This window comes from Erythrolamprus reginae, chromosome Z (assembly GCF_031021105.1).
Source record: "Erythrolamprus reginae isolate rEryReg1 chromosome Z, rEryReg1.hap1, whole genome shotgun sequence".
Classification (NCBI taxonomy): domain Eukaryota; kingdom Metazoa; phylum Chordata; class Lepidosauria; order Squamata; family Dipsadidae; genus Erythrolamprus; species Erythrolamprus reginae.
In genome coordinates, this window is record NC_091963.1 from 92,372,821 (window position 1) to 92,397,085 (window position 24,265).

Sequence of the window (24,265 nt, forward strand, 5' to 3'; positions counted from 1 at the left end):
CAAAATCACTGCTGATGCTTGTGGTATTTTGTAATCTTTTATTTCTTTAAATTCAAGTATTCCTTATTTTTTTCACTGTCAGGTCAATGCTTTGCAGCCATCTTTATGTGTAAGTGCACAGCCAGAGGTGCTGTTCGCCTTGGTCCTTTAGGTACTTTGCTGTTCCAGGAACGGGGTGGGGAGGAAAGAAATAGTTTAGTCCCCTTTATGTCTTACAATGAAAAAAACCCACTTCTTAGTCAATCTAAAATTAGATTAGAGAGAATCTACTTTCTATGTTCTCATTTTCAATCAAACAGGTTTTGTCTGTTTTGGAACAATACCACACTCAACAAATCTGTTTCTGAACAAAACTTTCCTATGTATAATATAAGCATCTGACTTATTATACTGCTTGAAACTCTAAAAATAAATTATTACTCTGAGTACAGATTACTGTTTATTATTGTTCTCGATCCCTCTGAAATGAGTATCAAATAGTAACACAAATAACACTATTGTAATGTTACCATAGGAGATGACCATTATTCATTAATGATCTGGATGTAGAAGTAAATAGTGAGGTAGCAAAGTTTGCTGACAACACTAAATTGTTCCGGATAGTGAAAAGTGTAACTGATTGTCGGAAGCTCCAGAAAGATTTCTCAAAATTGAGTTAGTGGGCAACAAAGTGGCAAATGCATTTTAACCTAAACAAGTGCAAAGTTATGCATATTGGGGCAAAGAGCCCCAATTATACCTACCAACTGATGGGGACCAACCTTTCTGAGACAACCCAAAAAAGGGATCTTTGGGTTTTAGTAGACAGCTCAATGAAGATGTCAACCCAGTGTACAGCATCAGTAAAGAAAGCAAATTCCATGCTTGGCATGATAAGGAAGGGAATCGAAAATAGGCAAGTGTCGTATTGCCTCTGTACAAATCAATGGTGAGACCACACTTGGAGTATTGTGTACAGTTCTGGTCACCGCACCTCAAGGAGGATATAATGGAACTGAAAAAGGTGCAAAAAAGGGCAACAAGAATGATCAAGGAAATGGAGCACCTCCCTTATGAAACCAGGTTGCAACGCGTTGATCTTTTCAGCCTTGAAATATGGCATTTAAGAGGTGACTTGATCGAAGTCTATAACATTATGCATAATAAAATCATGCAGTCTCTAAGAACAGGACTTGACTGAATGGAGAAAATAATATCCAATGCCATATAAAATGTAAGGACTCTTACTTTCCTATATATTTTTCTACAGATTATATAAAATTGTCTGCACATTCAATACAAAAACGTCAGAAGAAAGTATATCTAAATTTTTTCTCTTTAGCTTGGTGTGCACAGAGAGTAATTTTTAAAGGGAAGCCCTTTACATTAAATCTTTTATTTGCAGTCTCAAATAGAAACATAGAAACATAGAAGACTGATGGCAGAAAAAGACGTCATGGTCCATCTAGTCTGCTCTCATACTATTTCCTGTATTTTATCTTAGGATGGATATATGTTTGTCCCAGGCATTTTTGAATTCATTTACTGTGGATTTATCAACCACGTCTGCTGGAAATTTGTTTCAAGCATCTACTAGTCTTTCATTAAAATATTTTCTCATGTTGCTTCTGATCTTTCCCCCAACTAACCTCAGATTGTGCTCCCTTGTTCTTGTGTTCACTTTCCTATTAAAAACACTTCCCTCCTGAACCTTATTTAACCCTTTAACATATTTAATTGTTTCAATCATGTCCCCCCTTTCCCTTCTGTCCTCCAGACTATACAGATTGAGTTCATTAAGTCTTTCCCAATAAGTTTTATGCTTAAGACCTTCCATCAATTTTGTAGCCTGTCATTGGACCCATTCAATTTTGTCAATATGTTTTTGTAGGTGAGGTCTCCAGAAATGAACACAGTACAGTATTCCAAATGTGGTCTCACCACATTTAATCAAGCGACACCATGTTCATCTATTTATCTGTTAGTCCTAAAAAAAGGTTTAAAAATGTAATATATGGCATAAGGTTGTAGTAGACCAATCTCTTTTTCCTTACCTTTTAGCTACTGTATGATCACGTATAGCTGGAAACCTGTCTTTCACACGTATTTCATGTGAAGAGGTTTGCACCTGTGCCTCTGTACATATGCGAGAGGAACGCCATTTCTTTCCTCGTGGTATGTCAACATATGAAGTCTGAACTTGAGCTTCAGTAAATATAGGAGCTTTTGGCTTCTTTTCCACTGTAGAAATTTGATCTGTTTTTTTCCCATCTTGTATTTTAACATCTGGAAATTTCATTGGACTTTCTACTAGCTTTGGAAATAATCTCAAATCTTCCTCAAAAGATTGGCCAAAATTGGCATTTTGCATTTGAAGCACTGCTTCCTCTCTCATGGTCCATAATTCGAGCAATGATTTCTGCATCAGAGCCCTGCTGTGTTCTAGGCGGAAAGACTCAGTTTTTGTGAATCCTGATGCAGGAGTTGATGGTCTCCTTGGACTGGAGGCTTGTGACGAACCCTGAGACTCAGTTATGAATGGAAGAAAGGGAGACGCAGTTATGTGCGACACAGTAGGAAACTCTTCAATGCCCAAAGGTGCAGGAGACACTTTGGTACTCAAAGGGGCAGGAGATATATGTCTGTGTACAGGAGCTGGAGATACTTCCATGTGTGATGGAGCAAGAGGCAATTCCTTGTGGGGTACAGGAGCATGAGATGCACCCATATGTGATCGGGTGGACAATTCATCTACAAATGATGGGGAGCTTCGTAGCGGGCTCCCAGGATATTGTTTCTGGACATTTGGAAGGTCCTCTGGAGCATGCATATCAGTCAAGAAGATTTGAGCATCTGGAAGTTCAGTCATAGTGGTTTTTATTTGGTCTTCCGTTGGCTTTGTCACCCTCAATGTTTCAGGAGTAGAGGATTGCTTTGAGCTTTCAGTCTGTTGTGAGACAGGGAATAGCTCAATACTTGGAGTCAAATAGGATAGGGAAGTTTGAATTTCAGTGTCTGTTACATCTTTTATCCTCCATATTTCGGTGGAAGAGGTCTGTACCTCGGCAGTGACTTGGCCTTGAGGAAGAGATTCTGCCTCTTCAACCAGGGATGGTTGAACTGGGATCTCAGATTCAGAGGGGAAAGACGTTTTTTCGGTAGATTCTGGAAAATCAATCCAAGATGTTTGCATCTGTGCATTATTCAGTTCCTTTGTTTTCCATATGTCGAGGAGGGAGGTTTGTATTTGGGCATCCATTTGTGATGCTTCAATTTTTGCCTCTTCTAGTTCAAGTGAAGTCTGTTGTTGAAAATCCGCATATCTATGAGATGGATGCCACAAATCCTCCTGAAGCATCTCAGTATCTGAGGTCTGCATCTGAGCATCCATTTTTGACACTAGATGAGACTCTTCTTTTGCTTTCCATAGGTCAAGTAGAGACACTTGTGGCAGGATTTCTCTTTCTGAGGGTGGGAATGGCTCTTCTAGTTCAAGTGAAGTCTGCTGCTGAAAGTCAGCATACAAATCTGGGGGAATAGCGATATCTGATGTTTGCACTTGAGCATCACCAGTCTGAAATACAAGAGAGGGTTCTTCATTTCCCTCTACTATATCAATAAAGGAAGTTTGTGCTTGGGTATCCATTTTTTCTTTTTTCCTCCATATATCTTCCAAAGATGTTTGCATTTCAAAATCAGCTTTCAGCTGCTGAGAATGTGCCAGTTTTGCCTCCTCTAAATCAGTTTCAGATGTCTGCTGCTGCATGTTAACCAATTCTTTGGCTCTCCATGTATCAATAAATGAGGTCTGAGTCAAATTGTCTACCTGTTCTGCAGAAGGAAATGTAATTCCTTGCTTTGACAATTCACTGGCAGAAGTTTGCACTTGAGCATCCATTTGTTCTTTTACCTTCCAGATGTCAAACAGGGATGTTTGTGCCTCACTATCAACTACTAATGGAGGAGGCAATTCCATTGTCTTGGGTGAGTCTAATATTAAACTATGCCTCTGGGCATCAGCTAAGTCTCTTGCTTGCCATATTTCAAGTAAGGAGGGTTGTCTCTGAGATTCTATTTCGTCTGCAGCCAATTCAAGTTCTGAAGTCTGAGTTTCAGTTTCAGCCTGCAGGCGTGATGCTCGCCACCTATTTCTAAATGGTATTTCGACGTATGATGTTTGTACCTCATTGTCAACTGTTCCAGACCAAAGATGGTCTTTTTTGAAAGCAGTTTGAGAAGCTGATGTTTGAAATTCTGGAAGCTCATTATACCATTTGCGGATCTGAGCTTCTATTACTTGTGGGGTGATAAGGTACTCCTTTCCTTCTGTTACCTCTTGATTTTCACTATCAGCCTCAATCAGGGACAAAGAGGAGTACTGCTCCCGGAGTTCGGTCTGTGACAAAGAAGAGAGCTTTTTCATTAGCTCTAAATCAGATGTTTGCACTTCAGCTTCTTTTTTGAACAGCGAAGAAGAAAATGGTGCTGCAGGTTCATATTCTGAGGTTGGTAATGCTTGTGCTGAAAAGGGACGTTTTCCCAAATGCTCATCACTGAAAATTCTGTCTTGGGTTTCAATATCTGACCAAGAGGAAGCCTTCCGCATTAATTCATGACTTGACCTGTACAACTCGGGTTCAGCGACCGATAATGAAGAAACGTTCTTTAGAATTTCAGCATGAGAAAGTGGTTCCATGGTCTCAATCTGTGATAGTAAAGAAAGCTGCTTTAACAATTCAACAGCTGAGGTTTGGACCTGTGCACTAGCTTGTGGGTGTAATAAGCGCCACTTGTCCCAGTCCCGAATCAAGGTGTCCGATGTTTGGGCAGACGTTTCAGTCAATTGAAAAGGGAGAGATTTCTTTTCTATGGGCAAAGGAGCTCCCCACTCTTCTTTTTCTAATTCAAGCTCTGAGGGGTATTCCTGGATTTCAGGTGACTCTGTCCCTGATATAAAAGAGGTCTGAACCTGGGCCTCAGCAATCAACCGAGCAGTACGCCAATCATTCCCAGGGGGTGCTTCCACAGGTAAAGTCTGGACTTCAGCATTAATATATGTAGGGTATAATGACAACTTGCTCTGGAGCTCTTTCTCAACAGATACATCCGTCTTCTCTAATGTATAGTCTGAAAATGAAGTTTGTACTTGCATGTCTGTCTGTGGAGGAATGTATATATCAGTAGGTGAAGTCTGCACTTTAGCCTCAACTAATATTGGCAAAGATACAATCTTCTCTAACAATTCTAGATACAAAGGTTGGGTCTGTACACTCTCTGTCAAAAATTCTGCAGGCTCCCTCTCTGGCAAGGAAATAAATGAGGTTTGCACCTCAACTTCCTTTTCTTCAGGAAGGGATAATAGTGATGTTTGCACCTGAGTCTCCACTCTTTCTGGTATTGATAGCAGTGATGTTTGCACCTGGATTTCCTTTTCTTCAGGTAAAGATGACAGTGATGTTTGCACCTGGGCCTCCTTTTCTTCAGGTAAAAATGGCAGTGATGTTTGCACCTGGGCCTCCTTTTCTTCAGGTAAAGATGACAGTGATGTTTGCACCTGGGCTTCCTTTTCTTCAGGTATTGCTACCGGCGAAGTTCGCCTCCAAGCTTCCATTTCTCCATGTATTGACAGTAAAGATGTTTGCTCCTGGATTTTCTTTTCTTCTGATGAAGAAAGCAGCAATCTTCGCACGAAAGCTTCAGCCTCACATAGTCTTCTTAATTCTGCAAATGAAGTTTGGATTTGGGCATCAGTATTAACTGGAGTTGGGCTCCGCAGGGAGACAAATGAAGTTTGCGCATGAACATTGGCTTCCGTAGGTTTGGTTGAAAATGAAGTCTGAAACTGAGCCTCAGCCTCAGCCTCTGCTTCTACAAGGGGTACTGAAATAATGGAAGTTTGCAACTCGACTTCTTTGTGTAGTCGTGACCACCGCCATCTGTTTCCTTCTGGAATTTCCACATTAGATGTTTGTACCTCAGCTTCAATATAAAAATCATCATCCTCCTGTAGTTGGAGAAAATAGTATTATCTTATATTAAAATTTAGAGTTATCTTTTGGAGTTGAAGAATATCCTTTTTTGCTTGCAAGACCCAAAGTCTGGATTCCTACTTAATGTACTGTTTCAGATTTATAAGGCTACTCAAGGGGAAAAAACATTAAATTAAATAAATAGAATTGTTTTGTTCTCGCTGCAGTAAACTGCTAATTCACATTAATAAATAGAGATCTAGTATTTGTGCATGCTAATTCTTAATCTGATCTGACTTAATCTGGTCTGGTTTAAACTTTCTAATTTTTTTCAGGAAACTCTCGGCAATAATACTTTCACCAAAATTCAATAAGGTTGATAAGATTTTTAAAATGTTTTATTGGTGTTAGTTTTAATTTTAGTTAAATTTTCCCCCCAATTTCCAACACGTTTGTTATACATTACTTATGTTGTAAACTGCCCTGAGTCTCAGGAGGTGGCCTAGAAATCAAACAAACAAAACAAATAACCATTTCCTGGGGTGCCTCCTTTGGAGAAAAGAAGCTGCAGAGCACTAGCAGAGATGACAGGCTCTAGATTACTTATGTCCAGGAACAGATCCAGTGAAGGGCTACTAAATTTTTTACTATCACACTGTGGGTGTGGCTTATGCAGGATGCCCTACATTTTCTTTCAACATCTTTCACTGCAAATTGGGTGCTCTGGGGTGAAGCTCCATTTTCACTACTACACCGCATTCCCCATCGTCTGGGCAGTAGCCCACCCCTGAACAGATCCTTCCCCCACACAATCCGTGGGAGCAGAGTGGAAAGAAGCACAGAGAAGAGTAGCGATGTAATGAAACAGCCCTGCCCTTTATTACAAGGAATAGCTGGAAGATGATACTGTATAACCAGCCCCTGGGGGAAGGTGTACTTGTTGGAGACACTATTTGGTTTGTTTTGGTGCACTTTGAAATGTCACTTCATACAAACAACTATTGTATTCCTCAGTGACCGTAACTCCCCCACTAAGCCCCACAAAGCTGGAAGCAGAGCTGGAAGCAATTATGGCATCCCTTAAATCATATAAGTGTGCAATGGCTTCTGTACTTTGTGAACTACTATCATAGGTTCATGTACATTCATTCATTCATTCAAACCATTCATTCATTCATTCATTTGACTTCTATGCCGCTCTACTCCCAATGGGACTCACATATTGAATGTGTTATAGAATGGGGTGAAATTCCACTGGGGCAAAGTGAAGGATATCCTTGTTGCTGTAAAAGCCACCTTCATCTCAGACCCTATCCTGAAACATCCTGATCCACTGAAGCCTTTTATGGTGGAGACAGATGCATTAAATGCCGTCATAGAGGCTGCCCTGTTGCAGGCCTATATACTGTACCCTCAGATACCCTGTTCCTTTGTGCCTTCTATTGTTAGAAGTTGTCTTCGGCAGAAAAGAACTATACTGGGACAAAGAAATGCTGGCAGTGAAGGCAGACGTTGAGACTTGGCAGCCTTATCTGGAGGGTATCTGGAATTAGAACAAGGTCTAGACCAATCGCTACAATCTGGATCATCTGGTAATTATAGTTTTATTATTATATCATCTGGTAATTATAATTATATCACCTGGTATATAATTATATCATCTGGTAATTATAATTATATCATCTGATAATTATAGTTTGTATTAACATAACAAAGTATAAAGAGGTGATAAAAAGGATAATAGGACAGAAGGACAGGGACGATGGCACAATAGTGCGCTTATTCACGCCCCTTACAGACGTGTTAGAAAAGGGGAGAGGTCAACAGTAGATAATTTAAGGTTGAAGATCTTGGGGTTTTTGGAAAAAACAACAGAGTCAGGTAGTGAGTTTCAGGCATTGATCACTCTGTTGCTGAAGTCATATTTTCTGCAGTCTAGTTTGGAGCGATTTACATTTAGTTTGTATTTATTACGTGCTCTTGTGTTGTTGTTGTTGTTGAAGGTGAAGTAGTCACTAACAGGAAGGATGTTATGGTGTATGATCTTATGAACAACAGTTAAATCAGTTCAGAGGCTTGGACTAATTACCCTGTAATTAAGGGCGGTTGGCACACCCCGGCAGAACAATTTGGGGATCAATTTATAAATAGTATCAACTTTCAAATGAAACATTACTGAAATGGATGTTGCTGTGGTTTTTAAATATAAAAGGCAGAAAGCTGTCATATATAAGCTATTGCCATAAGTTTAAAGCATAAAAGGCACCAAAGACATTATCATAATGTTTTCTCAATTGTAGTAATGATGACCAGCTCATTTCTAATTTGGAGGAAAACACTGTAAAAGCTAACTTCTTTAGTGGATTACCTCATTTTGGTCTAGTTCCAGGTCTGTCTCAGATAACTCTGTAGAAGTTTTGAAGTGATCTGGCCCAATAATATTAATGCTGAAATACATAAGACACAAACATTTTCAGAGTCTGCTAGGCAATCTCATCTTTATCAGATACCAAAGAATTCAGAGGTATACATTAGCATAATGGAAAGTTTTTAAAGTCTTTGAAAAACATTATAGAACTAACAAAAGAAATGCTATCTTATAAATTAAATTAAATTATTCTAAATTTAGTTTTAAAATACCAGAATTTGTAATTACTATACCAAAAAAGAAAAGAAAAGGTAAAAAAGGAGAAGGATGAGGGGAATGGGAAGGGAAGCGAAAGGCTCAATACTAATTTTTTTAAGATAAAAAGAGGTATAGCTATATAAATAAAACTCGGAAAGAATCCAGAACTGAATCTCATAATATTAACAATTCATGAGAATATTATTTAATTGCCTCCTTTAAGGCGCTGCATCAGTTTATTAAAAATAAAATTAATGTTTAAATTAATTTGAATTGGGATAAATATATAAGTTTATTAATAGAAGATTTATCCTGGATGAATAAAACCATCATAGGCAGACTTAATAATTGTCTGTTGACAATTACATCATTTTAAACCACGTTGCAGAGAAATCTTAATTACTTGTACTGTATTGACACTAGCTTTGATTCTATTCAAGAAATAAAAACGATTCTATACTTGTTCAGGTTTACAGTACACATCAATACCACCATTCTTTTTTAGACCAACTTCCACAAAATGACAGACTCCGAGTATACGAGGATTGGAACAGAGTGACTACATCAGCTCTGGATAGAAAATCTACTAAGGAGATTAAACCCTCACAGGGTAAATTATGAAAAATTTTCTTCAAGATGATGGGGAATCTAGTATCGTAATGGTGAATCTATAGCACACAGGTCAAAGGTGGCATGCAGAACCCTTTCTGCTGGCACATGCACTCTCACCTCAGGTCACATATCTGTAGTGTTTATTTGGGGTCTTCTCTTTCCTTGCAAATGATGAAACAGAAGCTCATGAAAGAAAAAGATCTGACTCTTGCTGTGTTTATTGATTTATTCAATTTTTATGCCGCCCTTTTCCTTAGACTCAGGGTGGCTTACAACATGTTAGCAATAGCACTTTTTAACAGAGCCAGCATATTGCCCCCACAATCTGGGTCCTCATTTTACCCACCTCAGAAGGATGGAAGGTTGAGTCAACCTTGAGCCGGTGGTGAGATTTGAACTGCTGACCTGCAGATCTACAGTCAGCTTCAGTGGCCTGCAGTACAGCACTCTACCTGCTGCGCCACCCCAGCTCTTCATTGCTAGTGTTGGGTTGACCTGCCTCTCACTGGCCAGCTGGTCTTTGGGTCTCTGCTGCACATGTATGTGTGTTCACACATACACACATTCCAGAGGTTGGTTTCTCCTGGTTAGGACCAGTTCTATAGAACTGTTAGTAATTTGTGGCCTAGGTCGCTAAAATCGGCAGGCCTGACATGCCCCTGAGCTGGTTCTCTCATCATTTTTTGCTTCTGTGCATGCGCAGAAGCTTTTTTTTTTAGTACTGCACATGCGCAGAGGGTCATTTCTGGGAAGCGATGCACACAAAATGTATTTCCATCACAATGTGAACCGGTGGGTAAGGTAAATAGAACCCACCCCTGACATCTGTACCTTTCAGTTTGGGCATATGCACGGGCAATAAGGGCACTCGGTATCTAAAATATTCGCCATCACTGATCTATCATTAATAGATTCATGGAGAAATAAAAATGGAGATGCCAAAGAATATACCTTTTTCTCAGAAAAACATAAACCCTTTTCAAGGAAATATTTTGCAAATAAAATCTTAAAAGTGGATATTCTACTTAAATCCTTTTCTGATCCTAATCCTATGCTTTTGGTTTTAAGAAGAGTTCAAGTTTCAGTTAAAGACGAAATTAATCTATTTTGCAAAAGGAAAGGATTGTAAAAGACTGTAAAAAGAAACTGCAAGAGTATTTTGAGAATAATTTAAGTAACTGGATAAGCTTATTGACAATATGGGATGCTAATAAAGCAGTTAAGAAGAAATTAAATAAATTTGGAGTCTTAGGTTTTAAAATAAATAAATAAATAAATAGAGGACAACAATGTTGATTAAGAATATGTCTTCTCAAGACAGTGATATATTGATTAAAAAGTCGGGTTTAAGATTGAGGAAAAGTAGAAGTTATGTTGACAAATACAAATATAAAATTGTTTCAAAATAATTGTCCTTCTTTGAAGGAATATTAAGCAGGAATAACAAAGAAGGGAAAATCGGCACTTGTTACTATTAAGTGGAATATCTCTGTAATTAAGAAGAGTATTTTATCAAATATGCTTTAATATTCCAGACATTACCAATACTTACAACTGGTAATCCGTTTAAACCATGTCAAAGGAATATTTCTAAGTTTATATGGCAAGAGAAAAAAAACCAAGAATTAAATATAAGCTATTGCAAGTTGCTAAGGAAAGGGTAGGTTTGGGTTTACCAGACTTGAAATTATATTTCAGTGTATGCTATCTGGCCTGGTTAAAAGACTGGGTGAACCTCCAGAACAAGAGGTTGCCTGGAGGGCCATGAATTAAAATTTGGATTGCACAGCTATCTATGGTATGACAAAATTATAGTTAATGTCGATTTTAATAATCACTTTGTTAGACATGCCATGCTAAGAGTTTGGAATAAATATAAAACAAGCCTCTGTATGAAATTGCCTCTTTGGGTGTCACCCCAGGATGCTTTTTTTTAAAAAAAAGAAATGGTGATAAAGCCAGATTAGAGGACATATGGCTAAATTTTATCTTTCACCTCTGGTGATCCTATATTAAAGTTGAATCAGAACATTATGTTTGCCATTGGTATACCAACAACTGAAAGAAAGATTTAAATTGGATAAAAAGAGTTATTGGTTTCATTTTGTTAAAAATGAATTAAAAATCTTACTATGTCAAAATGATGAACGTATTATTTCCAAGATTTATAAAATATTATTAAAATTGAATTTGGAAGTGGAACATGTAAAACATTGAAAGCAATATTGGATATACAGTAATGTCATCACCATGGGCAAATGATGGCAAAGGCTGATGGCATTGGCAGAAATGGTTACATTGACTACTATAAGAAAAATTAGGGCCTATACGTTCAGAGAGCATTTCAACCCTTGAACCTTTGTTTTCAAAAACAGGCCTGTTCCTAAAAATTCTGGGGGAAAGAACACCCTAATGTCAGTAAACAAGTAATTTCCAGGAAATATTTTGATATAAGGTATTTGATATTAAAATACCCAGGAAAAGGGCAGACTTACCTCTAGAATGGATAAACAAAACAGATAAGGAGTAATTGGTAATGATTGATGAATTGGGAAAGTTCCCAAAGGAAAATGTTGAAATATCCAAACAAGGGGGAAATGAAGTGAAATCATTTGTGATAAGCTACTCTAAATATGGACATGAGGAAGAGGGAGCAATAAGGGAGGAATACAGGAGGAAAACCCCCCTATAAATTATATGATTTGTATTAAGCAAAACACCTCAGAAACCATCTGTTTTTCAAGGTCCCTGTTATGGATAACTGGTTTTTTTTAAATTGACTTTATTTGACAATAAAGTTCTTTTTCATAATTTTATGTATTGTGCTCCTGAAGTTTTTTCTTACAACTACTTTGGTTAAAGAAAAAGAATATAAGTATCTTTGCTTCCATATGGAGAGGTTAAAAAAAAAGAAATTCTGATTTTGTGTTTTACCTATTTAGATTGATAGATGCTTATTGAAATGGCTAGTTTATATATTATGAAAAAAGCAAAAAGTTGTGCTTTGATGTGAATGCTAATTTTACTGAAACCGAGAGAACCGGAAGTCAACGCTTACGGTATTTTTTTCTTTTTCCCAAGCTTTCCTCACTTCTCTTTCCCCCTTCTCTCTACTGCTTTGTTTATTTTTGTATTTTACCTTATAACCTAATAAAATAATTAAAAGAGAGAAAGAGAGGAGCAGTCAGCATGTTCTGGAACTCTGGGTTTTCAAAAGGGAGGTGAGCCTGTTAGGTTTCTGGGGGGAGGGGGAAATAGGCAGGAGGAATCTTGTAGTGTCTTTACAATAGGTTGTAAAGGTGAACGTGACTGCCATAGTGCTGAAATAATCATAACTTTGGGGACCGTGTCATAAGTACTTTTAGGGGTGGTGTTGTGACTTTAAACTGTCATTAATTGAACTGTCATAACTAGAGAATTATCTGTATAATACCATCTGCAAAGTCTATCTTCGGAGAGGTGCGGCATACAAATCTAATAAATTGAATTGAATTTAACAGACTGTTTGTCTCTATCAATCACTATGATAATAATTTTACTTTTTTGTTTAATGTCAATGGAGATTCACAGTCATCCAGGTTGTGATTGTCCTAAAGGTTTTTTTTAAAGAGGCAACTGCACTTTTTGTTTTTCTTTGAAGTTGTTTCGCTTCTCATTCAGGAAGTTTCTTCATCTCTGACTAGACCAGGGGTGGGCAATTAATTTTGCCATGGGGCCACATGAGAAATTGGGACAGTTTTAGAGGGCCGGACTAATATAATTAACTCAATTCTACTCAATACTGTATATAATATACATATGCTTTCTTTTCATAAACAAACAGTATGTTAAACAATGCAAAGATTTACAATACAGTGAAAATATGGAGGACCTAATTACATCATTACTTAATGATGAGATGATGGACTGCAACCAGCAGGGGATACAAAAGAATAAAAAAGAAAAGGGTTTGGTTCAAAGTTTTGCTCAGAATAAAGAAATTGGAGTTTGAGAAGGGTTTATTAAGCTTGGAGTATTGTTTTGTTTGCTCTTTTTTAAACTTTAATTATTTTTTATATTTAGATATATGAATTTAGGAATTGCTTATCTGTTTTAATAAAGTTAGAAGTATTGATCATAATAAGATATGTAGTAGGTGATACTGATTTGGATTAATGCATAAATGGAATTGAATTTAGAATTGTTGGGGAGCTTAATGATGTTAATGATTTTTAATTGATTGAAAATAGAGAATATTTAGAATTTTTTCTTTTTTCTTTTCTCAAATTGACTGAAATTTAAGATTAATAATTAAGTAAGAAATGTAGATAAGTATTAATTGGCTAAATGTTAGTTGGGTTGAAATAATTTTTATTTTATTTTATTTTTAAATTTGGGGTTAGGTAAATGTGATATTTAGAGGGGGGGAGAAGTCTGAAATTCGTACATGTTTATGTTTTGTTTTTAATTTTCTTTTGTTAACATCTGATTGGCTATACAAGGTTTTATTGGTTTATAGAAAAATGTATAAAGAAAGAAGGAAGCACTTTGGCATAAGTTAGAAATATAATTGGTGTTGCATTTTTTGAAGAAACATTAAGGAGGGAATTTAATTAAAAATTGTATTTTTAAAAAATTGGATTTGTACACTGTTTATGTTGTCGTGAGCCGCCCCGAGTCCTCGGAGCGGGGTTGCATTCAAATCTAATAAATAATAATAATAATAATAATAATAATTATTGTTATTGTTATTATTATTATTATTATTATTATTATTATTATTATTATTATTAAAAGAAAATGTAACTGGATGACAAAATTAGAAAAAAAAACTTTGGCAACTCCTTTGATGATTGATATTAGTTACTAACAAAATACCGCATTTTATTCATGGAAAATTAGATGGCACATTGTATTGTTTGAAAGTATGTTGAGAGAAAAATTTTAAAAAGTTACTGTCCCCAAAGTCCTTCCTTCCTCTGTCCCTCCATTCATTTCATTCTTCCTCCTTCCTTCCTTCCTTCCTTGTTCCCGCCATTTCTCCTTCTTTCCTTCCTTCCTTCCCTCCTTCCTTCCTCTCCACTTCTCTTTCCCTCCCTCTCTTTCCCTTTTCTTTCTCTCTCTTTTCCCTCTTTTCCCTCTCTCTCATTCTTTCCTTCCAGGTCTCTCTCATTTCTATGTATTTCTCCCTCACCCCCCTTCTCTCTCTCATTTGTTTCTCCTCCCTTTTTTGCTCTCATTTCCCTCACCTTAATTTCTGTTTCTCTCTCTCTTTCTTCTCCCTTTTTCTTCTCTTGTCGTAATCCAGAAGCTGCAGGACCCGGAAGAGGCAGGCTCTCTTCGGGTGGGAGGTGCGGCTGTGGTGGCAGGCAAAGAGCCAGTTTCTTCGGGGAGGGGCCATGTGCCTTGGGGGAAGGAAGCTGAGAACGAGCTTTAAAAAGAAAGATGGAGGGAGGGCGAGGCAAGAGCTCCGGTTTGGGCAGCACCATCACCCGAGCAATGGGAGCGACCGCCCCTTTTCCCATACAGGATACACACACACACACACACTCCTGTGGAGCTGCCCAAACTGGAGCTCTTGCTTTGCCCTTCCTCTGCCTTTCTCTTTAAAGCTCACGGCAAAGTGCTCAGCTTCCTCCCCCCAGCACATGGCGGGGCGCAGAAGTTCGCCCTGAGGTGGAGAGCCCACGGAGGTTTCTTCTTGGCCAACAGCTTGGGAGGGGCAGATCAGCTGTTGGGGGAAACCTCACGCGGCGTTTGGTTTTTGCCTGCACGGCCACAGATAGTGGGCGGGCTGGTCACAGACAGCGGGTGAACCGGATGCAGCCCGCGGGCCACCACTTGCCCAAATCTGGACTAGACAGTGAGGAATGGAAGGATTTATATTGCTTGCAGATGTGTATTCTCTTAGAGAGTCATGATGCCATTTGGAGATTTATCTGTGTGCTCAGGGTTACTTGAGTAGTGCAAATGATTGTGGAGCCTTTTTGAAACTGCTGAAAGGACTGTGGGGTTGATTATGTCGTATTCCTTCCCCTCTGTTGATAGAGGGCTGTCAATTTTGACGTAGATGGCTTCTTTGATCCTCCTTTCAAACCAGCAGTCTTCTCTGTACAAAATGTGGACTTTGCTGTCTTCAAAAGAATGGCCTTCATCTCTTAAATGCAGATGGGCAGCAGAATCTTGTTCTGATGGGTTTGTTCCCCTATGTTGTGCCATGCTTTTATAAAGGGGTTGTTTTGTTTCCCCAGTGTACAGATCTGCACATTTCATTGCATTGTACTGCATATAGAGCCACACTGGTGTAGTGGCTAAACTGTTGTGTTGCAGGCTACTTCTGCTGACTGCCAGCAGTTTGACAGTTTGATTTTCACCAGCTCAAGGCTGACTCAGCCTTCCGTCCTTCCAAGATCAGTAAAATGAGGACCCACGTTGAAAATCATATTGGAGGCAATATGCTGACTCTGTAAATCATTTAGAGAAGGCTGTAAAGCACTGTGAAGACTCTATAAGTCTAAATGTGTTGCTATATGCCATGTTGCTCAGCTTATGTCTGGGTGTTTTATATTTGGAAAGACAAATTTCTGCCTCAGTGTATTCTTGATTTTAAAGTGTGTATATATGTTGTATTGGCTCAAGATCCTCCTGACCTTTTCAGATATTCCTGAATGGAATGACAACACTGCTTCATTTATTCTTCTTTCCCCCACTCCCTCTCCTTCCCTCCTCTCCCCCTCCCCCTCTTGTCTGATAAGGAAAGAGCTCCTGCTAGGTCTTTTTTGGGGATTTGATGAAGGCCCACTTGGGCTAGCCACATGTTCTGAGAGCTTCCTTGATGTGTTTTAGTTCTTTTTCTTTCCCATCTTTGTTAATAAGCAGGTCTTCAGCTCAGAGGTATAAGGTTCTGATAACTCCCATTTTGTGCTCCAGTAAGAGGTGAGAATCAAAATGTAAATACTGATCTCTGTGTTTTCTATAAACTTTGATGTTAAGGCTTTTTTGTTCCTTAATGTGTACTGCACAGTCCAGGAAGTCTAGAATATTTTCCTTAACATATTCCCATGTTAATTTGAGGTATCTGTACAGAGTTTATAGGTTTGGTGAATGCTTCCAATTCCTGTGTTTTAACCTTGATTCAAATTATTTTATTATTTTTCACATTAGATTTATCTCACAAGTGACTTTTTTTGAGAGTCATACAAACAAGAGAAAAAGTATATCTATATACCCAATGTATTGATACAGTGGACTACTATGTAGTCCAGTATTATAATGTGATGTGTAATATGTAATATAAATGTTTGATGGAAACTTCTAAAAGGTGCCATTGACTATTAAAGAAGGATGGATCTTACCAAGTTGAGGACTGAGTTTCTGGTGGAACAGCACAGCAGAAAAACTTTTTCCAACTGCCTATAAAATAGGAGGAAAACAATTTTAGGAAAACATTTTTGATCTGCATTTTCTTAAGAAAGTGTCCCAGGTCATAAAATGGAAAAATAAAAGTAGCAATTTTTTTTGACAATGCTGGTAACAAAAATTCTAAGAGCATTCATCTGATTCCAAAAGTGAACTTTTTAAAATAGTAATAAAATGCCAATTTTCCTGGCACATTATACTTATACATCATAAAAAGTAAAATACAAATGGTGACAGGTTTAACACAAAAAACGTTCTACAATTGTCTATTTATGATTTTTTTAAAAAAATAAGACACAGTCAAATAATTATGAGAAAAAGCAATATCCTGCCTATAGTATTGAAAAATGCAGGACGGTAGTTCAATAATGTGATTTTAAAAAACCCAACAACATTCATATATATCCTATAAACTACTTACCAAGTGCCATTAAGTCAGATTCTTAAAGAAATTATTTTTACTAAAGTTTAAAAATGAAAATAAAATATAGATAGCTAATAATAATGTAAGAAACTAATACAAACCAAGATAAATACAAAAAAAATAAAGAAGAAAGGGGGGAATGTGAAAGGAGATTATGTAAAAGAACATTTCTGTGTTTCTGTGTCTCTGTATTTTACTTCCCCCTTCAAAACAAATACAATTTCAATCATATCACCCTCTATAAAATGTCGATCACGTAGTTCATCTTTTATAAGTAAATAATAGCCTTCCTAATTTAATCTTAATCAGCAAAAGACCAACAAGTTACAAAAACAATACAAATGTACACCCTTCTAATAGTAACACAGTTTCTTATTATTTTCATTTATTTTATGCAATAACTTAGAATTTTCTATAAAAATATATCTGTAAACAAATCTTTAAAAAACTCATTTTTTAAAGTTTCAAAAATAATTATTTAAAATCTACCAAAAATAATGAAATGTTGAAACTGAATCCCATCAATGTTCCACAAATTAATTTCGTCTCATTTTCTACTATTAATATATCAGAATAATACCATAGTTTACCACCTTGTATTAAGATACAACAACAAAACCTTTATGATATCTATTAAGAAATTTTAAAGCTCATCTTTCAGTTAAGAAAAAAACCATTAGGTTATTCGAAGAAAAATATAATACACATTTCAACTATGGTTAAATAAGTTAACTTCATACATTTTTCTTTGTATATTTAAAAGATAGGATGTTTATTATTTTTAAGTAAAGTCCTCAAAATTTATTTCTTTTCATTTTCTATCTTTTGTCAGGAACTTATTTCTGAGAAGACATCCCATTCAAGTCCAAAATTTTTAAAAATGTCCAAACTATTCTTCTGAACTGAAATCAAAACATCCAAGTCACTCTTTAAATTATTATTTGAGCATTCCCTTTTACCTACTAAAATATCAACCAGTTTAATCTGTGAATCTTATGTAATTTCTTTGTCACTAACTTTCTTGTAGTTTAAAATTTATATTCAAAGCAGCCTGATTCTCAGCTGTATTCTCTTTTATCTCCAATTTTGAACCCATCTGATAGTAATAAAAAATATTCTCAGTACATTGTTACTAGATATCCTTGAATTCTGCCAAATCTTTCTCCGTTCTATATCAGAATTTTGCTTTAATTACAATCTTTAGTTCTTTCTGGTTGTCTTTAGTAATCAGATTTCTTATCAAGGTTTTCTCTAATCCACCATACTATTTTCCCAGGAAAAGATTTCTTACATTTAAATTTCAAAATCTTTATATATTTAAATAGAATTTTAAACAAACCACAGGAACTATAATTTTTATAATTATTGCATAATTTTATTTCCATGCAATTTAGGGGGGATCGCCCCATGTAATAAAACATCCTTTTGAAATCAACTGGACTTTCTTGTTCTACTTGAAGACATTTTAGTTCTCATCCAAAAAGTTCTGACTAAATCAACAGTGGAGAATGGAAAGATTTATATTCCTTGCAATCCTCTGATCATTAGTATTCTTTCTGACAGTCATTGAGATGACTTGGATGTTTATCTATGACCCCCAAATAAAGGGATTTTACAAGACAATTTCACACATTTATTTCCAATTCTGTGGCTTATTTAATAAAACGATTTTTTGAAATCCACATTCATGTTAATTTTGTTGTATTACAAATAAGTATTCTCAGGCTTTTTTCCAATACTAAAGTTCAAAGGCATCAATTGTTTTCCTATCATGTTTTTGAAACTTTCGTCCCATAGCAAGTCATACTACGGCTTGCATAATTCTGAACTTTATAGGTATACAGACACATTGTAGAGCTTAAACAGTTTTTCTAAAAGAGCTACCGTAATTTAAATCTTATTTTTTGACTGCTTATTCTTTTGAGGTTGATCCTAAAAAGCAAAAGCTATCCACTACTTTAATAGCTTCATTGTCAGTTCTAAGACATTGTTCTACTTGCTGTCATTAGTTTCATTTTTTTAAAGGTTCAATTGTTGCTCTATCCCCCCCCCCCCCCCGCCCCCCAAGCTGTTTGATTATTAGTATTAGAGCTTGCAGATACTTTGCATTTTGGCTATCGGGGTAGTGTCTTCAGCATAATTCAGATTATTTTCTTCCTTCAGTTTTAAAACCATACTTGTCTTCTTCCAATCCAGTTTCCCTTAATGTATATTCAGCATATAAACTGAATAGTATGCAGGCTTGTCAAACTCTTTTGCTAATCTGGAACCAGTCTGTTTCATGACCATAATTCGTTCCATAACTTTTGTCGCAACTCGATTTGGTCATAACCTAATCCTAATTTTGTAAATTTGGCACTTACAAAAAATAAAAAAGCATGGAAGGAGAAATCAGCCACAAAACAAAATTGTGAATTATTTTGTCAGAACCTGATTTGGTCATAGTCAAAAGCGTTTGTGACCAGAGGTTGTACTATAGTAAAGTTTTTCATGAGTACTATGAGATGTTCTAACATTTCCCTTTTGTTGAGCACTTTCCACACCTTGACATGATCAACATATTTGAAAGCACATGGTGATTTCTTTTTGGTATACTTTGACTGTCTCAATTATATAGCATGCATCAGCAATAATGTCTTTTGTTCCTCACACTTTTCTAAAGTTAGCTTGAATATCTGGCACCTGTTTTTCCATGAAAGGCTCTAATCTGGCTATTTTGCTAGCATGTAAAATTAATCTTATAGTATCATGTTCACAGTGTTAATTTTTTGATATTGGAATGTAGACTGACTTCTTCAAATTGCCATTGTATTGTTAGCTTATTGTAATTTTTGAAACTAAGACTTACATAACAAGGAAAAAATGAGTAGCATACTATCGCCAATAAGTTCTCTCAAAGGTTTCTTTCCCCCTATAGCCTTTATGACAAACCTATGGCACAAGTTCCAGAGGTGGCACTCCGAGCCCTCTCTGCTGGCACACGTGCTGCTGACCCAGGTCAGATCTCTGTGGCATTTCTTTTGCGAGCCTGTTTTCCTTCAAATGGCAAAACAAAAGCTCACGAAAGAAAAAGATCTTACCTTTTGCCATGCTACCAGTGTTGGGATGCCCTGCTCCTGCTGGCCAGCTGGTCTTTGGGTTGCTTCTGCGCATGCATGCATGTCCATGCATTTGCATGCATGTACCTTTCAGTTTGGGCATAGACACGCATGCAGTTTAGACACTCGGTGTCTAAAAGGTTCACCATCACTGCCCTATAGGTTACATCACAGAAGACATAAAGCTGTCTTCCTTTTTGCTCCTTCTAGTGTTTTGGGATTTCAACTCTCAGAATTCCACACCATAATATAACCACCATTAATATGCAGAAATCAGATTTGATTTCCTTACAAGTGAATCATTAGAGAAATGTTTTATGTTCTTCTGGTTGCCGATCAGTTTCCAGTCACAATTCAAAGTGTTGGTAATGACCTATAAAGCCCTACATGGCATCAGACCAGAATACCTCCAGGACTGCCTTCTGCTGCACAAATCCCAGGTCCCACAGAGTTGGCCTTCTCCAGGTCCCGTCGACTAAACAATGCCATCTGGTGGGACCCAGGGGTAGAGCCTTCTCTGTGGCGGCCCCGGCCCTCTGGAACCAACTCCCCCCAGATATTCGAATTTCCCCTACTCTTCCCGCCTTCCGCAAGAGTTGAAGACCTATCTATGTTGCCAGGCATGGGGGGAATAATTATCTCTTCCCCCCATCACCACCTTTTTTCCTAACTGTAATACATGAGAATGGTGTGATTGTGCAGTAATGATTGTTTTTAATATCTCTGGGTTTTAAATTTCGTTTTTAATTTATATTGGATTTGTACTCTGTATATTGTGTTGTTGTTGTTGTTGTTGTTGTTGTGAGCAGCCCCAAGTCTTCAGAGAGGGGCAGCATACAAATCCAAAAATAAATAAATAAATAAATAATAAAAATAAAATACTATGGTTGAGTCATTGCAGGGATTAGAATCCCAGGACTAATCTGAGTCTGTAGGGACTACAAAGGATGCACAATTTTACAACTTGTTTGTTGTTTCAGGAACCTTAGTCAAGTCTAAGAACAGGACTATTGCCTTGGGAACCAAATATATATATAAATCAAAGTTTCCTTATATTTTAAAACCATAACAGCTAAGAACTAATTAAGGTTACCTCAAGAATGTTGTAGAGATGAGATGAAGAATATTTCTGAGCAAAAAGTAGTTGCTTATATCACAAAAGGATCCCCTTTTAACGTATATATGTATATATATATGTATATCACATGTTTTTTGCTGAAATTTTAAAATTAAGGGAGACTAGGATGGCACCATTTTGGCCTTGTTCTGGCCTCATCAGCTAGCCACACCCTTACTGGGATTTGATCCGGCAGTTTCTGAGGAAATGGAAATCAGTGAACATAGAATCATTTGGGCTAGAAGGGATATGGAAATTCTTCTAGTTCAATCCCCTGTCCAGGGAAAAAATCCTTATATTGTCCCTGACAAATGGATGTCCAGTCTTCTTAAAAGTGTCCAGCAATGCAGCATCCACAACTTTGGGAGGCAAGTTGTTCCATGGGTTAATTGCTCTGTCAGGAAATTTCTCCTTTGTTCCAGATAAGATTTTTTTAAAAAAATAACTACTATCCATTGCTTCTTGTCCTACCCTCAGATGCTTTGGAGAATTTGCCAATCCTGCCTTGACTCTGAGTCTTGACAGCTGCTCAAGTACCTGAAGACAGTTACCATGTCTTCGATAGGGCTAGACATGCCTCGTCCCCAAAGCATTCATCATAAGCTTTAGCCTGTTATCATTACTCTTCTCTATACTCTTTTTAGGATCACAACATGTAGCATGTTGTATCATAAAGACTGGAATTGGATGCAGTATTCCAAACATAGCCTTACTAATGCAGTATAGAGTGGTACTATCACTTCTTGGGGATGCGTGCTGATTTTCTTACAAATAAATCATTACAGAACATTTCTAAAACCCATGTTAAGCTTTCGGATAAGAAACTACAAGAAGCAGATTAGGTTATATTGGGGGGAAAAGTTATGGTTTCATTTAAATAGTTATCCATTCATTATACCTGAAACTACCTATTAAATCAGAAGGTATGTCATTCAGTGACATTGTTATGCAAATGACATAAATGATGCAAACACAATCAGAGCCCAGCTGATGTATCTAAACTGTTATATCAAAGTCCAATAAATCAAAGTTTCCTTATATTTTAAAACCATAACAGCTAAGAACTAATTAAGGTTACCTCAAGAATGTTGTAGAGATGAGATGAAGAATATTTCTGAGCCAAAAGTAGTTGCTTATATCACAAAAGGATCCTCTTTTAAATATTTACATTGTTCCACACAGCAACTGCCAATTTCATAGCTTCAGCATTGCCAGCCCTTATCCCTCATCCCAAAATAATAGATGTCAACTTTTCTATCATTGTCTGAATAAAAAGATCTGGAGCGCTCAAAACTTTAATTTGTGATTTCTCCATCAACCTCATAATTGTTTTATCTTTAGGATGATTTTGTTTGTATTTATCTGTTCAGATTTACGCCTCAGATTTCTTCCAAGGTCTCAGGAAACTATTATTTATCTCTGGCAATAGACTTCTAATGTAAGTGGACTTATGACCGATCCAAAGTATCAGAGAACTTTACACATTTTCTGTAGCTACTTCATTTTTGCTAATTATGGAAGGTTTTCTTATGAGGAATCAAGGGTCAGCTTTTCCTCACCCCCTTTTTATCTTCACAATACCTATCCTGTCCTGAAAGCTGGAAACAAGATCTGAGTTAGCTAATTTTGGATCAGATATAATTAAGTTTGAATATGTGAATCTGGTAAATGAATTACCCAGAGAATTTCTGGGTTGACTGAAATCGACTTTCAAGTTGTCTTCGGATTCATATTCGAACAGTTCGCCAGTACACCAAGTCGTCTCTGAGTTTCAGAGGCAATTCCTATAACTCAGAGGTAATAAACCAGTACTTGTACTTCTCTTGCTCGCACATAAGCAGCCAATTCTTCCCGCGGGTTCCCTACGTATGTCGCTCACCTTTATTTTTCCCCATGCTTTCAACACTCGCTGTATTCCCGCATGTAGTTGGTAACACGGCAGCAGCAAAAAGGTGCTGTTTGCTGGCTTTCTCCGGGGTGGGGCACTGAGCGCCCCCAGCATCGCGTCTGGCTTACCAAGGCACGGTGCCGCCAGACGGTAAGTCCGACGTCACGGGAAGCTTTTTGACATCACGACTCCGGGATTGTCTCCCAGGCCATGCTGCTCCCGCTGCCCTTCTCCCGGTGGGCCCACCACCGCTTTGGCGAGCCCCTCCAAAGACAGCATCTGCTTGTTTGTCTCCTGGGAGAATGTGCGCTTTGTCGAAGCATACTTCCCTTCATTAGCCTTCTTCCCAGCGCCTCTAGATTACGTTGAAAAGGGCAGGTGGAGAAGCCAGTAGGCGGGTTGACTAACTGGGCGCGAAGCAGAACCGGGAGTCTATTTTCAGAAGTTGCTTTCGAGCTTGCATTCACTCACCTCCATCGCAAGCCTCGCTCCTAGGCAGAGAATGGTGCCTTTGGACGCCTTCAGTAACGATATACAAAAGAATGCTAAGGGATTATTTAGCTACAGAAATCAATGGGCAAATTTTATACAGAGTGTAGGTTACTCTCGGGAGAGAGGATTCCTATAAACCTATGGCCTTCAGATCCCAGGGAGTCTTAAATCCTGGTGTTCTGTTCGGGCCCGTGAGACCCGAAATCAAAGTTTGAGACCCTGTAAAAAATTTTCCCTGCATATCTGAAACTTGAAATTTCATGACTTTGCATCATTTCAGGGGTTCTCTCTATGAGAATTTTTTTTTGGGGGGGGGGGGGGGTTCTTTCTTGCTGAAAAAAAAATAGTCCCTAGAGGTCTGTTCCCGGGTCACCCTGGCCTGGACCTAAAATTCTTCATTTGAAGAGCTTATGTGTGGTCAATTTGAAAACTTTTTTTCACTTGGAAAGTAGTCTGACCATTTCTGCACACAATGATATGAAAATTGAACTAAAAAAAGTATGCATATTGCTTTATTTTGATAATAAAAGGCAGACCCCCCCTTATTTGTGAACTTTTTCAATTTATAGATAGTTTAGCCTGCAAAATGGGTTCAATTTTACTAAAGTTAGTGTGGGATTAGTAGTTTGAACATTTCTGAACGTAAGAAAAATATAAATGAA

At 37.4% G+C, this 24,265-nt stretch overlaps 1 protein-coding gene across 1 annotated transcript; it reads right to left on the minus strand.

Moving 5' to 3' along the window:
* Window positions 1-26: 26 nt before the first annotated feature.
* LOC139154891 (uro-adherence factor A-like) lies at window positions 27-23,469 on the minus strand. The gene is made up of 5 exons (XM_070729961.1): window positions 23,103-23,469; window positions 16,521-16,578; window positions 8,317-8,395; window positions 2,034-5,983; window positions 27-159 (listed from the first exon to the last, which is right to left on the minus strand). The coding sequence occupies exons 1-5, from the start codon at window positions 23,116-23,118 to the stop codon at window positions 84-86; spliced, it is 4,179 nt and encodes a 1,392-aa protein (XP_070586062.1). The 5' UTR covers window positions 23,119-23,469; the 3' UTR covers window positions 27-83.
* Window positions 23,470-24,265: the final 796 nt, after the last annotated feature.

What these genes read in the sequence shown, in the direction of transcription:
- LOC139154891 (XM_070729961.1), bottom strand. An exon ending in GAAACTCAGTCCTCAACTTG is followed by an intron (nt 8,396 to 16,520) that starts GTAAGATCCATC and finishes TATGTATTTCAG; the next exon opens with CATTAATATTATTGGGCCAG. An exon ending in GATCATACAGTAGCTAAAAG is followed by an intron (nt 160 to 2,033) that starts GTAAGGAAAAAG and finishes TTCCTGGAACAG; the next exon opens with CAAAGTACCTAAAGGACCAA.